Genomic DNA, 15,352 nt, shown 5'->3' with positions numbered 1-15,352 from the left:
TTGTCCCGCCCCTTACTTCCTCCTAATGGTCAGTAGCTGATCGACACCTGTCACCAACGTCAACGTGATTGGTCCGCTGTGCTGTCGGTCATGATTTGTGTCTTTTTTGGATGACGTATGCGGCCCCAAGACTCAACAGGTAATCGAGCCTCAACAAATGCAACAATAAACACGTCATACATTTTTTACAGAACGAAAATTACTCCTAGAGGAAAAGCTTTTGGGGACAACATTTTCAGTGGTACTGATATGTGTGGTATTGTGGTACTGGCATGGCCATTACCATATCAATTCTGTATTACCAATAGGATTAAGGTTTAACATTTTACACAATAGGCCTATACAGTATATCCTACACGTATGGCATCTAATTCTTAGAGATTGAAAACAAATATATGTTTGCTAAGATGATCCAGAATCTATAAACACTAAAATACCATACTGGCGTTTTAAAAATAAGGTAAAAGAAAAGGTATTGTGTGTATTGTGTGAATTGTGTATATTGATTATGTGCATTGTGTGGGTGAGAAAGAAGATAAATAATTGTTTTTAACTGCTCTTTAATGTCTTAAATTTTATGTAAAGCACTTTGAATTGCCCTGTTGCTGAAATGTGCTATACAAATAAAGCTGCCTTGCCTTGCCTAAAAACTGTCAAACTGTACAGGAAACTCTTTATAGAAGAATGATGTAGGGTTTTTTTTGTTTTTCCCCTATTTTTTTCTCCTTACAGTAGGCCTATATGGGGGGCAAATATGTACGTGTAATATACATTCCTGAAAGAAAACATTTTCTGCCAATATAAAATAAAGATATTCCCATTTCAAGTTGAAATAGTAAGTGCTTATTTATTTGTCAAATAAAACTTTATTGATACAATGCAATTTATGACAAAGGTACAGAGAAAACAGAATTTAAAGGTATCCAATGCAGACTTAAAAAAAATTGTAACTCTGACAAACTTTTGTGGTATCCAGATGAATACTTAAAGTGTCATTAAATACATTGAAGTTTGGCTTTTGGTTTAAGAATTTGCTGGAATGGATTTGGTGCTTCCTAAATAATTAAAACAGGTTGACAATACCACAGTCTTTGAAATTGAGCTTTCCTACTCCCAACAGCACAAAGCGTTTCATCACATCTTTTGAAAAAAGCACACAAAGTATCTCACAGAGTCCAACTTACTTACTTAGATTCAAATATTGTCAATGCAACATCTATGCATTATTTTAATTATAATCTAAGATATGGATCCTGAAATGTGGGATATAAAAGCATTAGATATAAACCCATGTACTATGTATTATCTATCAATTATATACGTTAAATTGATTATAGAATAAAAAGTTGATAATAACACGTAGTCTAAACAGTAATTGTATACATTATTGGACAGTTCTTGGTATTTCCCCAGAATTTATCATTTGGCAGAAGTGTCCCTGAAACAGCTTGCAGCTTTTAATGAGTCAGTGTGTATCTCATCAACAAAATGAGATTTCACTGCAGGTTTTTTACACACTGTTTTCATGTTGTGCTCAGGGAGGAACCTTTTTGAATCATATCAGACATGGATAACACAGACTGGCTGATATCTTGTGTTTGATAGAAGTCCATTATATTAGTTTAACTCTATTTTTTTCTCTCTCTTATCAGGCAATCCACTAATTCCCCATAGAACTGACAGGTGGTTTGGTTTTACTGTTATTACATTTGCAGCAGGAAGAAAAAAAAAATCTACCATATCTCCTATAAAGAGGGCTGTGCATTCATTAATTGCATGCATCAACATTCTGGCAGGGTTTAGCACCACTAATTGGGCCAATTAATTATCGCAGGAAAAAATAAATATGCTTGCAAAGGTTGCATACCCCTGACCTATTCTGTCGAATGGAGATGCTACTGTACGTCTAAAATTAATTTTTGTTTCTACATCTTTGCGTCTCATATGTTGGAAGTCTTCAAAATCTTTAGACCTCATTATGGAGTTTTTGTAAGGTCATGAACCTCTGCTGCAGCCAAGCATTTGATGTGAAACAGTTTGAGAAAGGCCTGGATCAGAAAGAGACCATGGCCAAATATAGTGTGTGTTATTTTGATTTGAAACTAGCATTTCACTTGAATTGAATCACGGCTGAGGTGGTAAATCTTACTAATCTGGTATTCCTAATAACTAATTTAATTCTAGTTTAAGTATTCCAGTAACTCATGACAGTGTGACAGTGAGCCAACATGCACAATATCAGGACCCTGAAAAGCTGAAACTGAAGCAGCTAAACAGAGTTCAGTCATCGTTTGCATTATTATTTACACCTGGGCTTTTCCATACTGGGAAATGTCAAAATGTCTTCTGTGAACAAGACCTATATCTTTTGTTATAAGACACAAATAACACATAGCAGTCCAGCTGGCTCCATAAATCATTTATTTCTCAACATTTTGCAATCAGCCTAATCTGCGATCGTCAGCTGGAGCACATGCACAGCAGTGACAGCAAGACCCACAGTGCCGCCAACCAACCAACATAAAATTGCAATTACACGTGAACATGATGCTTCTACGTCATTCCAATTCTGTGCATGGATTGTAAATATATCATCTTACAGGTAACATGGTTAGGTGTTTTACTTTTGACCTATTTAAGATTGATGTTGGCCTCCAGCTACATTCATTCACATATATGAATCATCTTTTGAATACAACACACCATCATGCAGCTTGTACAACTTGTAAAACAGCCATTTTCAAAGTGGCATCGCTTAAGCAAGGACCGTGTATATTGGCAAACATGGTTGCCGTGTCGCCCGCCTCTCGTTGAGCTCTAGCACAGGGTTGTGGGTGAAGGTCACCTGTCACCCCCCACCCCCCTGAGGCCCCTGGGCTGCTGGAGGACCTTGTGATCAGATGTTCTTGCAGCAGGTCCTCTTCTCCTCTGTGTTTTCTGCGCTGGAGCTGTTCAGGGACACAGCACTGATAGAGCCCCGAACCACTTCCTTACTGCTCACCTTCCTGTGAATCTCTGTGGCAGAAAATGAACATGTATTATACATTGACAGTGTGCTAGAATAGAACGAAGCTGCAGTGTGTCCATATGCTTTGAGAGGAAAAAGTACCATTGCACCAAAAAAATAGCCAGACTTTCATGATGCACAAAGGTTGATTAAAAAAGGACAGCAACACAAAAAAAATAAATAAACCGGCATTGTTTTTCATTTACAACCAAAGGAGGTATTTCCTCCAAAAGCATTCAAGTAAAAAATGGCTGTCTCAGCACTACCAAAGGCCAATTTATCCTGAACTTTTTCAGACCTAGACTTTTTTCCAAACCTCCAGGAGCTGAGGAGATGAAGGTTTGGCTATGTGAGGTTAAATCCAGGGTCACAGGATTGCCTTGTTCTAGCATGTTTATGGGAAAATGTGTAATCCTGTCCACATCATAATATGTTTTTGGTGGGGGGGGGGAAGACATTCAAGGGACCAAATTAGAAAGAACCCACATGCACACAGAAAGAACCAAGGCCAGGGAGATGCTGTGAGGCAGTCAACCGTGCCACCCACACAGAATATGCTTCTCTTTGTATCTCTGTACTTGGACATGAACAACACACCTGCATAATGGCTTTTAACAAAGTAGACGTTAAATACATTACAATGAATTACCTGATAGGACACTGTTGAATGCTGCCTCCACATTAGTTGATGCCAAAGCTGACGTCTCCAGATACAAAAGACCATTCTTTTCTAGATAATACAAATCAGCTATGTTAGTCATTTTATACATGTTATTTATTAAATTCACATTTGTAGTCATTTGGTTGCTAGTGTCACTTTAAAGTTGCATTCTCCAAATCACAAAATGTTACTGTTGATCTTCAATCAATGAATAGAAATTTAACGTACAGTTTGGTGAGCATACTAATTTCCATTCTCTACAATCAAGTTCAGTTTCCATTAACTACTGATGAACAATGAACATACAAACCCTATGGTTTTCAGAGGTAAAAGTTGTTGACATTGTACCTGCATAGTCTTTAGCCTCCTCGTTGGGCACAGATCTCTCTGACTCCAGGTCAGTCTTGTTGCCCACCAGCATGACCACGATGTGGGGGTCAGCGTGGTCGTACAGCTCCTTCAGCCAGCGCTCAACGCTCTCATAGGTGAGGTGTTTGGTGATGTCATAGACCAGTAGGGCTCCAACAGCACCTCTGTAATACCTGTTCGGAGGACATTGACTGTACAGTTAATCCTTATGTGACATTTAGTCCTTTTTCTGTTACTTTTAGGGACAGTGTGGCCCTGCCTGTGTAGTTAAATAAAGGTGATATAATATAAGAAAAGGGAAAATACTTTAATGAAGCTAAACATTAACAATCTACTCCCACTAAAACCTGTAATAACCAATTGCTTTGGCCACTTGGGGGCAGCGGAAAAAGCTTTAAACACAACATTTACATACCATCACCTTTTAAGTTGATATGGCAAACATGTTGCCTATTTACACATTCAGAAGTTACAGAGCAACATCATCCTTCATTTGGTGTCATGTTCTTGGCCAACTGATGTAAGTCCAATAATTATTGTCCTTATAGCTCTGTTTTTGGTCCCCACCAACTCCTGAGGTTAATATCTGGCTCTATAGCTGCTAAATGCTCACCAGTTACACACTAACTTTGTCAGTCTGCCGTTTGGTACTGGGTAGCTGGAATACAGCGGGGTTTTAGCTGCCAAAAACAACTCTATGAGAGCAGTGACAGTGGAACAAAACGGGTAAGTTGTAGGCCGGAAAACCAAAAGAAAAGATGCCATAAAGCTCTTCACAGCTGAGAGTAGCCACTTTCAAAATACACAGTCATTTGATGCATTGTTAAAATGAAAAATATCTATTATGCATGCTTTAAGCATTGCCCTATCTTCATTGAAAATAAGCAGTTGCTCCTGCTGTCAACTGAAAAAACTGAAATGTCTGAAAATTGCTCTGAAGTCATTACCGATTAATACTTCCTTCACAATTACATCTCTGCTCCCCTCTTCCAGCAATATAATTAATTCCGCTTTAATAGGTTTTAGCTGCTTGTTACAGCACAAATGGAAAATTCCTTGGGATTGAAAATTTGCGAACTGGAATAAGTCGGCAAGTAATTACTCAAAAAGCCAAGCCGTCAGAAAAGAGCTAATCCAGTGGTGTAGTATATCCTCAGATTCTTCCATGTCTTAAAAATAAAATTGACATGGTTCTATTGTTTTAAAACCAGTTTTCACACTGGTAATCCTTCTAGTTTAATTTAAAAAAGAATGAATCAGGAGCTCCCTCAGATAGAACAGAGACACAAAGATCTCTGCTCTAACCAATTGCATTTTGGGACCCAAGTGTGCCAGTTGGGAACTGACAGGAGACAAGAAAGTGCTGGTTGTTTAGTCTGTCTTTCATGTGTTTTGGCTAATAACAGCAACACATTAAGATGCCGACATACAGGTTGCTCAACAAGTAACAAAGTAAAGTGAAACCAAAAAATCCCTGAAATCTTAATTTCATAGTGCCTGATTAAAAAGTGTGAATATTTAAAAAGAAGTGCAATTGTCTACACAGTGCATCTGCTAGCACAACATACATTTATGTAACTTCAATACTAACTCATAACACGTAAGGGAAATACACACCTTGTTCCTGAAAGTAGCTGTAGACAGGTTCTTTATGAACAAACACAACACTTTTATTAGTCACAAAGGAGTGATGCAGTGTGAACCATCATAATCTCCACTAGTTAAGACTTTTAGGCTGAGTTACTCAGTGTTGCATTCGCCCATTAAAAACTGTTTCCAAGCAGTTGTGCGTACAGAGATTTGCCAATGATGGCTATCCAGAGAAGTGTTAAACTCAAGGGCAATGGGCCAATGATGGCTGTACCTGTACCTAGGCTAGCTGTTTCTCCCTGTTTTCAGGCTTTATGCTAAGCTAAGCTAAGTGGCTGCTGGCTGTACCTGAGAGTGGTATCGATCTTCTCATCTAACTATCGGCAGGAAAGCGAATAAGAGTATTTTCCTAAATGTGTATATGCCTTTAATGTGTTATAGTTATGGAAATTCTTTTCTATGAGTTTTTTGTCTTTGCAGTACCTGTTTGTCCAACACAGCCACAATGCAGCTTAATGGCATTATGCACTGATGTTCAACATTAATGCAGCAAGAAATCATTGATGTCAATGTCAATGTTGTCAATTTCTTTACTGACAGTAAGACCATGAAATAATGCAACCACAATACATGTTGCAATTAAAATAAGGGAGCTCTCTGGCTCTTTACATGCTCATATGTCCCAATTGGACTGAAAGGGACAAGGTGACAACCCCTCTCTTTGGGTTCAGCAAGTAGTGGAGACAGAAAAAGCGGATGGACAAATGTGAGAATGAGTACACATGTATATACAGTACTAATGGATCTATAAAAGCTGTGATGGGTCTTGACACTTACGCAGAAGTGATGGCCCGGTATCGCTCCAGCCCGGCCGTGTCCCAGATCTGGGCTTTGATGGTGAAGCCACTGAGCTGCACCGTCCGTGTGCTGAACTCCACCCCGATGGTCGTGCGACTGTCATGGTTGAACTCGTTTTTGGTGAAGCGGGACAGCAGATTGCTCTTCCCTACACCAGATTCTCCTATTAGAACCACTGCAGAGGACATAAAACACAGTAAACGCAAGTGTCTTAATTAGAGTTCAGTTTTGTGGGTATCAGTATTTCTTGGATAAAGGAGACACAGAGCCTAATATGAGCCACTCCTGTATGTCCACTTAATCCTTTACAGCCCTACCTAATTGAAGCCTTAATCTAGGTGTGTCTTTGTTGGTTGTACTGTAAATCTTCATTCTTAGCTGTCTAAGACTGGGGGTAATTACACCAATTGTGATATTATCTCCTATTTTAAAAGCAGCACCACACCCTTAGGGTAAATGAGATAATTGTTTTGGACATGTTGAGTAAAATACTGGGAAACAAGGTGGGATGTTGACCTGTTACACAATTCACCAGATTATCGATCAGTAAGGAGATAACCGAGGATCTTGTAGGGCTGTAAGCTGTCCCACAATGGACTTGTGAGATGCCAATTCGAAAATATGCTGTTTGTTATGTTTATTTTTTTAGATAACAATGAGTGAGGATGACCAGGAAGCAAAGCACAGGCAGGAATTAAACCAGTTGGGGCAAAGATGTAGTTACAGAAGCGGAGGACTTTAGAATCAACATTTTCTTTTAGTGTTCTTTCCTACATTTGTAATTTTCCCCAAATTAGCTTAGAGCATTGTTTTCATGTATTACTGTGCAGCACAATCATCAGTCATGCCTCACTCATGGTATGAGTTATTGATGTTTAAGACACCTATTTTGGCAAAACAGGGAAAAATCTAGTTGTCAACTTTTCTAGAGGAGGAAGTGCGTCCTTCCCCTCTACAAAAGTTGACAAAACTGAAAACCTTTGAGGCAAAAACCTCTCACAAGTGGACCTTTGTTTCAGGAAATAAAAAAAGTCTCTAGGAGTGTAAGTTGATTCCAAATCAGGTGGAACAAGTTAAGCCGTTACTGCCTTTTAGCTTGGTCAAAGGAACCTATAACTACTGGGTAAACAGGACGAGAAATACCACTCTGTATGTTTCTGTGACTAATTTTTGGGTTTCAGTTGTTAGTGCCTGACTCAAAAAGAAAAAAGGCTTGGCTTACTTGGCACAGATTGGAAAATAGGACCACACTGTGAAAACACTGGGATCTCTGCACAACTGATTAAGAAACAGTCACAGCAATACTATTGCTGAGGCGTGCGAGCTTGTGAATACTCTGAAAATAATGCAAGATCTTGTGACATCTCCACAGCCATGTGTAAGCGGCTTTAGGGTGTGATGGGAGCTGGTGGACATTTTGGGACACATGCTTAGCCTATTCACTTTCTTGAACAACAGAACAGAACAGTCACTAATATCGCTTTTTCACTGCATGGTACAGCTCGACTCAACTCTACTCGACTCTAAAGCATAAGTTGTGGATAGCACCTGGTATTACGTGGTACTACCTCGTTCTTAGCGAGCTGAGACCATTCTAGAAGGCCGAGTTAAAACACTGCAGACCACTGATTGGTCAGAGAATTGTCACTAGCGCGACACAGAACATCCTGCACAAACCTGCGATTTTGAAATAGCCAAACTACCGTCAATATAGCGTCTGCAATTTTTTAATTCACCAGACCGAGATTTAAATAAAGGGCAGTCTGCAAAACTACGCCGTAAATTACATACACTACGGCGTACACTACGCTGCACTGTACACTACGCTTTACAATTGACGAAGTGCCTATGTTCTTATATACTGTCTATGCTGTTTGGTTGTTGTCGATGAAAGGTATGTGAAAGGTATCAGCGAATGTCGCATTGAAGATGATGTCACTGCAGTTTCACACGGCTGCGCTATGGCGATCAGCTGAGTATCCCGCCTGAGTATCACTACAACTATCCGCAGTGGAAAACCACAAAAAAAGTACTGATCCCCAAAAAAGTGAGTCATGTCAAGCAGAGCCGTCCCATATCATGGTCAAACAAAAATCCTTCAAATCAACAATTGTGTAACTGAAAGCAAAAGAACAGCTACTAAATGGACCTGGTGAGATTGTTCAACCCCCTGTCTCCAAGGAATGAACAAACTACAGTTGGATGTTAAAAATCCCTTTCCCACGATTCACCAGTCAGAACAACAGATAAAAAAATGCTGGCGCTCTGAAAGCACTTGGCCCCAATTCTTGGCTAACAGTATGTTTAACCTGAAGTCTAAGGTCATTGCAAAGAATGTTTTACCAGTTGTTCCCCCTTTGCCTGTTTTGAGTCATTGTTCACTCTGCAGCCACATCACTGTACTGCTTTGTCTTCTAGTAGGGGAGGTGAGAATGCCTGTTCTCCTCCACTACTCTACTCAGTAACTTCTTATGCAAACAATTACCCACCCCTGGTTTCTATGGTGATATAGGACAAGAGGCCTTCAAGCCTAGTTTGTTGATTCTGAGGAAGCTGGGAAGAACTTGATGCGATGCAGTGAGGATTCAAATCTCTTTTTGTTTGTTTTCATGACCTTCGAGACTGGAAATGTAGCTACTGTACACAGTATTGCCCTGAAAAATCCTGGTGGAAACTTAAAATAATTTAGTTGTGTATTTGACAGCAAAGTTTCATTCTGACATGCTATATTCATTCATGTTTACAGTATGTGGAGGGTCGAGAGCGTGCAGGCTTACATTCCAAACAAACTCTATAGAATCTGATTTTACTGATTAGTTCCTCCGAGTTATCTGTGAATCGCTGGGTGGAATGACAACGTGCTCATAAATTCGAGATACTATTAGCACACACTGCTTAGGAGCACTGCAGTAGTGAGGGAGTTTTTTCAGTGACAGGCTAATGATTTTTTACAAATCACCGGCTAGAGGAGGGATCCCTCCTCTGTTACTGGCCCCAACGTTTATTCCTTTTCCCCTTATATATTAGATGAGGAGCAAGGAACAGTTCAATATTTTGATTTCATTTTTACACTCCAGATATGACATGCAACAAATCAAACCAGGCATGTTGTCATTATGCACTGTAACCATTAGGCTCTTGGCCCCAAAGCCCTTCAAGGCAAATCTGTTAAGTGTGATTCTGTGCAATGTGAATAAAATTGACTTCAACATCTACGTACCCATCTCATTTTTGCAGAGGAACTCGTAAATACAGTAAGAGATGCTATTTGATCTTTCTGACACAGTTACTTTGGATTTACCATTTACCTGCAGTTCCTTTTATCAACATGGCACTTTGTACCCACATGTTAAATTACCGCAGGCTACATGGAACAAATTACCTCTCTGAATGAAGTTCACTTCTCTCATGCACCTGTTAAGAGCCATGGTACCTTAACCAGCTCCATATAAGAAATGATTACTATGCCATGTTGAGTGCAGAATGAATAGAGTGAGTGGCACAAGCTGCTGAGTATAGCTTATACAAGTCACAAGGTTTTATTCTATAGTTTTTGGGAAAACTCCTATATGAGTGACGCACCTTTTCTTTTGCCACTGATACAGGGCTTTAAACCAGACACTCTATGTTACAATGTTGTTCTGTAGATAAGCAGGAATTAAAGTACACATCCTGGTTTCAACAATAACCTGCACTGTGTAAGCTTACTGCTGACTCACCCATGTGCTGAACTGGCAATGTGATTGTAGTAGCACTCAACTTTGTAGGAATGACGCTCAAGTGTTTTGAGACTTGCAAAATACCAACATACAATATTTAGCTAAATAGTGAAGTGAACTGCTCACACCTCAGACACTCAGGCTAGTAGTTGTCTGTGCTGTGTATTACCATGTATTGTTTATTATACTTAGCTGTTCATTAATAAGAATGGATTGCATTCTGTTGAGACACAACACATATCCTTGTCATAAGTTATTAATAAACAAGGAAGTATAATTTGAAGGATAAAGAAACATTATAGAATGAAACTAAAATCTTAGGAATGTTTCTAAGGATTGAACCAAGTAAACAGAAGAGCATGCACTCACCCTTAAAGACAAAGTTGTAGGCCTCATCTGACCCCATATTCTGTTCATTCAGTGTTGCCGCCCCTCAGTATATAACTGCCGTGTCTCCAACACTCAGACTGATTGCAAGATGTAAGATGACACTGACTCACACCACAAACCAGCCTGCCCCTCAGATCCTCAGGCTTCAGGAAGGAAAACGGTTGCAAAGATGTTTTGACACAAGAATGCCAGTAGCCAGTTTTCTGCCCTTCGCTACCCTTCCCAATCTGAGTTAATAGAAAGCTGGCTTGTTTGAACAAGACATGCTGAGTGTACCCAGTTTGTTCTACTGCAGCAGGCGGGGCTTGTGTCAGGGAGTGGTGTGGCAGCCGCGGAGGTGTGTTTAGTAATGGGAGTCAGTGCAGGGCAGGTTGGACAGGTGGGGCGACTGGCAGGTACAGCTGAGAGGGACTGGCAGGCGCCTTCTCCTGGATCGATCACATTACTGCATGCAGGAAGCAGGAAGCAAATCTTATTGCTTCATCACTACAATGCTACGCCCTGTAACAGAGTTGATGTGGCATTTCTATAATATTGTACAGCAAAGTTTTGATTTGTGAATTTTCATCAAGTCTCTAAGCTGAACAGGTTTGCTGTTCCTATTTGATCCTCTGTGGTCACAAAGACTAGGTCCTGTACATGTATTGTATGTGGTAATTCTAGTCATATCTATTTCAATAGATGCCTTCTTTTTTTTGTTTCTGTACCTTTAAAACCTCATATTTTGATTTATTTAATCAGATGTCTTTTGTTTTCCTCCCATTTCCCTTTGCTGAAGTCTAAACACAGACATGCAGGCTGTGATTAAAGTGCACTTAGAATGACTAACCAAGGTTTTTTTTAGTTTTCCAACCATTACACTACTCAAAAGGATTTTCTAAAACATATCAGGTTTTAAGGCAAGTGAGCATGCAAAGAGTAGACAGTCTGATATAATGGAACTCGTACTGTATATACTGTGATTGTCTGAAGGAAACCAGAAATACTTGTAATGTTAAAAAGCCATCCTTTCAACAGAGTCATGGAAATTAAATAAGAATTTAAATAAGGGCAAAATAACAACATGAGGATTTCCATGTTGGATAGAATGCACCTGAAAAAAAAAAACATTAATTGCAAACAATGCGAAGCTTTGTAAAATAAAATAATGTAGCCAATACAAAATACATCTACACTGCATCATATTGATTTAAGATTATTTCACAGGACTTTCTAATTTGATCCTAAAAACACTGCTTGAATAGAATTTGTATCAAAGAATACTGAAACTATGGCTACTTTTAAACTCGATCCTGGTAAACCTCATATTTTAGTTTATAACAATATAATAGCCCACTCACAAAGCACTCAGTTTAGAGCATAAACACAAAATAGAAAAAGTGAATATTAATCCAAAAATTGTTTATTTGACAGCTTTGAAAAACGCAGCAAATAATCGTCACTGCATTTTATCCGACAGACATTTTTATGAATGTTTTCACAAGCCATTTTACTTCTCTGACAGGAGTCAAAAATGTTAAATTTGCTGCTTAACTGTGATCTGCATGCCTGAACTAAAACCGTAAATGAATGAATCGGCCGTGGAAACAGTAATGTAAAGGAATCATTTCAGCAGTTGTACACTCAGGCTTCCTTTTGATAGTTATGTGGGCTTTCAGAACAGACCATTAGATGAACACATAAGTCACAAGCGAGGGCAAAAACCCATACCAGTTATTAGTTTCAATACCATGATTATAAATATACTGCACCCCCCCATCCCAACCCTCCCACCCACCCACCCCACACACACACACACTCACTCACTCACAGATCACTCAGTAGTCCATAAATGACCGGGATCATGTGATGTTTTTTTTCCAGGCAGACAGAAGCGACAGGCAGAGCTTCAGTCACATCACATCTCCACTATGATGCTGCCACTTGGGTTAATGGTTCCTCCAGGTACTGTACCAGGGCTTCTGCCTATAAACACAACATACACAGAACAGTGTTAACAAAGGCTTTATTCAGAGTGACAAATAAGGATTAGCTTCAAGCAATTGCCGTATGTGTTGTGATGTAGCATACAAGCTGTCCTATAAGTGTTCCTCAGTAAGACAGGATCGGTTTTAAATGACTTCAAGCTGAACACTACATCGTACAGTTCAGTATAGGGCTGCTACTGGAACTGTTTGGATTATCAAGTCATTGTATAAGTCATTTTTCAAGCAAAAATCCCAAATATTTGGTCGTTTTAGCTTCTCTAATGTGAGTATTTGCTGCTTTTCCTCGTCTTACATCGGAGTTAAATATCTTTGGGTTTTGGACGGTTGGTCGGACAAAACAAGACATTTGAATACTTAGACTCTAAAAAAATTGTGATGGATATTTTCACAGTTTTATGATGTTTTATAAACAGCTTTATGGTCTGTTAAGTTAATTTTAGTGCACCAAAATATAGCACCTACTTTAGATCAATTGAATTGTACCTTTTGGACATTTAAGGAATGTGATTTTAAATCTCCCAACCTCTCCTTGTTATTGTTTTACATAACTATATTTTCTTTTACATCCTCATTATTCTAATTTATCGATCAAATAATTTCCCCAAATCACACAGTTTTAATAGCTTTCTGTTATTTTTATGATAGAATTGGTTATTCTCTGTGTTGTTGTGCTTTAACCCTGAATATACAAATGAGCCTGAAAAGCAGGACATTGTTTGATGGGAAACCAATGACTGACAATCAGCTTTGACTGCAAAAAAAAAAAAAAAAAAAAAAAAACTCTCACCTTGGCTTTAAGCATTCCAAAACCCACCGTCTCTTTGGCGTACATACACAGTAGTAGGTTGGCTACACGAGTAATGGCCACCCTTCCCTCCTGAGAGAGAAAAGGAGAGAACGTGACAAAGTGCCCCAGTTCAAACTGTCCATATCAAAATCACTCATCATATGAGAACCCGAGAACAACTGCACTTCTTACCATACAATCCATGAGTATGAATTTAAGTTTGTCTTCGTTAAAGGCTTGGTGGCCATTCTTGTCGTAGGCCGCCCAGATGTTGCTAGCGATGGCAGCTGTCACTCGGGCGTCAGTGTCCCCGTATCCAGAGTAAGCCAGAAGTGAACCTTCATTGTTCAGTAAGCTGGGGAAAATATAAACTTTGAAGTTTCAGTATCCAGCACATGAACACCTGAAATGATTTTTACTATAGACTGTCAATGAATGGATTTTACTCAGGGTATCTCCATGAAGCTACCCAACAATGTTGGCCATATCTACAAACCTAATAATCATAGTATATATACTGTATATAAAGTAATATGAAACTATTTGAACTATGTACAAATATGTAAATTGTTATGAATCGTGTTGCAGTTTATCCAAGTTGCTTGTCAGTTTTTAAGACTCTTAAGGAACATTTGGAATGCCAATTTGAATTGACAATAAGATCATATTGTTACCATAAAGTAACTACAAATGAAAGCATGTGTAGAAATGCAGGAATTTCAAATTGACCTTATGTTACTTAGTGAATTTAGACATAATTTCAGTAGAGAGAGACGATTAGATCACAAAAAAATGTCAGCAAATATATTGATAATCAAATAATCGTTTCAAGCTAAAATGCCCCAAATCACTGCTCCCAGCTTCTCAAATGTGGTGGTTTGATGCTTTTCTTTGTCATGTGTGATATATAAGTGAACATCTTTGGGATTTGAACTGTTGGTCAGATAAAACAAGCAAATTGAAGAAGTCAATTTGAAATTATAACAAGCATTTTCCACTTTATTCTGACATTTTATACTCAGAAGACTGCAATAATGGCAGATTAATCGACAGTAACAATAAGATAGAGCTAGTTAGTTAGTTAGTTGCAGCCCTATATTTTAGACTATTACTAACTATAACTATTTGCAAACAACTTGTAAGGTTAAGGTTTGCCCTGCCCACAGTATTCCTTAAATATCATATTGCACAGAGATGTAAAATATGCAGTTTGATGTTACTAATCTTAGTCTACCTGTACCGCAGTATTCCGATATTTGGCAGACTCTTGATATTTAGCATTATATTTCCGTGTATGTCAAAAAGCCCACCATTGTACCCTTTCCAACAACAAAAACAACAACAAACTGTATAATGTTCAAAAACCATATTACCTCGTTAGCATGCTGCTAGCTAGCTAGCTAACGTTACTCACAGTGTGCTTTGGACTCCGTTTGTGTTCGCTTGGCTCAGAACCTGCGTTAACGCCTTTGGTCGTAACATAGCTACTTACTCACTAACATATGCTAATGCAAAAATTAAAAAAACAACAACTATATTTTAAACGAATAAACAACTGCCTTTAAAATGTCAAAAACTACTCATCCACAGTGGCGTCAGCTGATGTTTTCGTCCCTTTCCGGGTGTCTTCTCAATGCATTATGGGAATTGTAGGCTTAGAAGTCATCTTTCTTCTTTTTTAAGGCAGTCGGTATCCGTTGCATTGCTGCCATCTTCTGGATCTAGTCTTTTACTGTGCACCCTTTTTTTAATTTCTTTTTTTATTAGTAGAGAACATAGGTACATCGCCAGTATGAACATATACAAAAAGTCAATACCGAAGGTGCATATACAGAAAAAATATATGTAGAAAACATATAAAAAAGTAGAAAAGCAAATTGTAGTACATATTAAGTCAAATGTATCACCGATACATGAGAAATTTATCAAACATAATTCCAGTCTTAATTGCCTTCTTATTTTTAATGTCTAATTTAATTTCTT

The 15,352-nt window shown here is 38.6% G+C and overlaps 2 protein-coding genes across 2 annotated transcripts; both read right to left on the bottom strand.

Annotated features, from left to right (window-relative positions):
- Window positions 1–2,404: 2,404 nt before the first annotated feature.
- rab25b (RAB25, member RAS oncogene family b) lies at window positions 2,405–10,879 on the bottom strand. The gene is made up of 5 exons (XM_031279569.2): window positions 10,574–10,879; window positions 6,465–6,660; window positions 4,017–4,210; window positions 3,657–3,737; window positions 2,405–3,015 (listed from the first exon to the last, which is right to left on the bottom strand). Exons 1-5 carry the CDS (start codon window positions 10,608–10,610, stop codon window positions 2,897–2,899), a joined length of 627 nt encoding a protein of 208 aa, XP_031135429.1. The 5' UTR covers window positions 10,611–10,879; the 3' UTR covers window positions 2,405–2,896.
- A 1,101-nt stretch (window positions 10,880–11,980) lies between these two features.
- lamtor2 (late endosomal/lysosomal adaptor, MAPK and MTOR activator 2) lies at window positions 11,981–15,045 on the bottom strand. Its single transcript, XM_031279590.2, has 5 exons — window positions 14,784–15,045; window positions 13,562–13,724; window positions 13,370–13,459; window positions 12,391–12,559; window positions 11,981–12,339 (listed from the first exon to the last, which is right to left on the bottom strand). The coding sequence occupies exons 1-4, from the start codon at window positions 14,849–14,851 to the stop codon at window positions 12,503–12,505; spliced, it is 378 nt and encodes a 125-aa protein (XP_031135450.1). The 5' UTR covers window positions 14,852–15,045; the 3' UTR covers window positions 11,981–12,339; window positions 12,391–12,502.
- Between the last annotated feature and the right edge of the window lie 307 nt (window positions 15,046–15,352).

The sequence above is a fragment of the Sander lucioperca genome, chromosome 10, assembly GCF_008315115.2.
Source record: "Sander lucioperca isolate FBNREF2018 chromosome 10, SLUC_FBN_1.2, whole genome shotgun sequence".
In the NCBI taxonomy this organism is placed as follows: Eukaryota; Metazoa; Chordata; class Actinopteri; order Perciformes; family Percidae; genus Sander; species Sander lucioperca.
The sequence above is the reverse complement of the archived record's forward strand: the minus strand, read 5'-3'. Positions and strand labels throughout refer to the sequence as shown.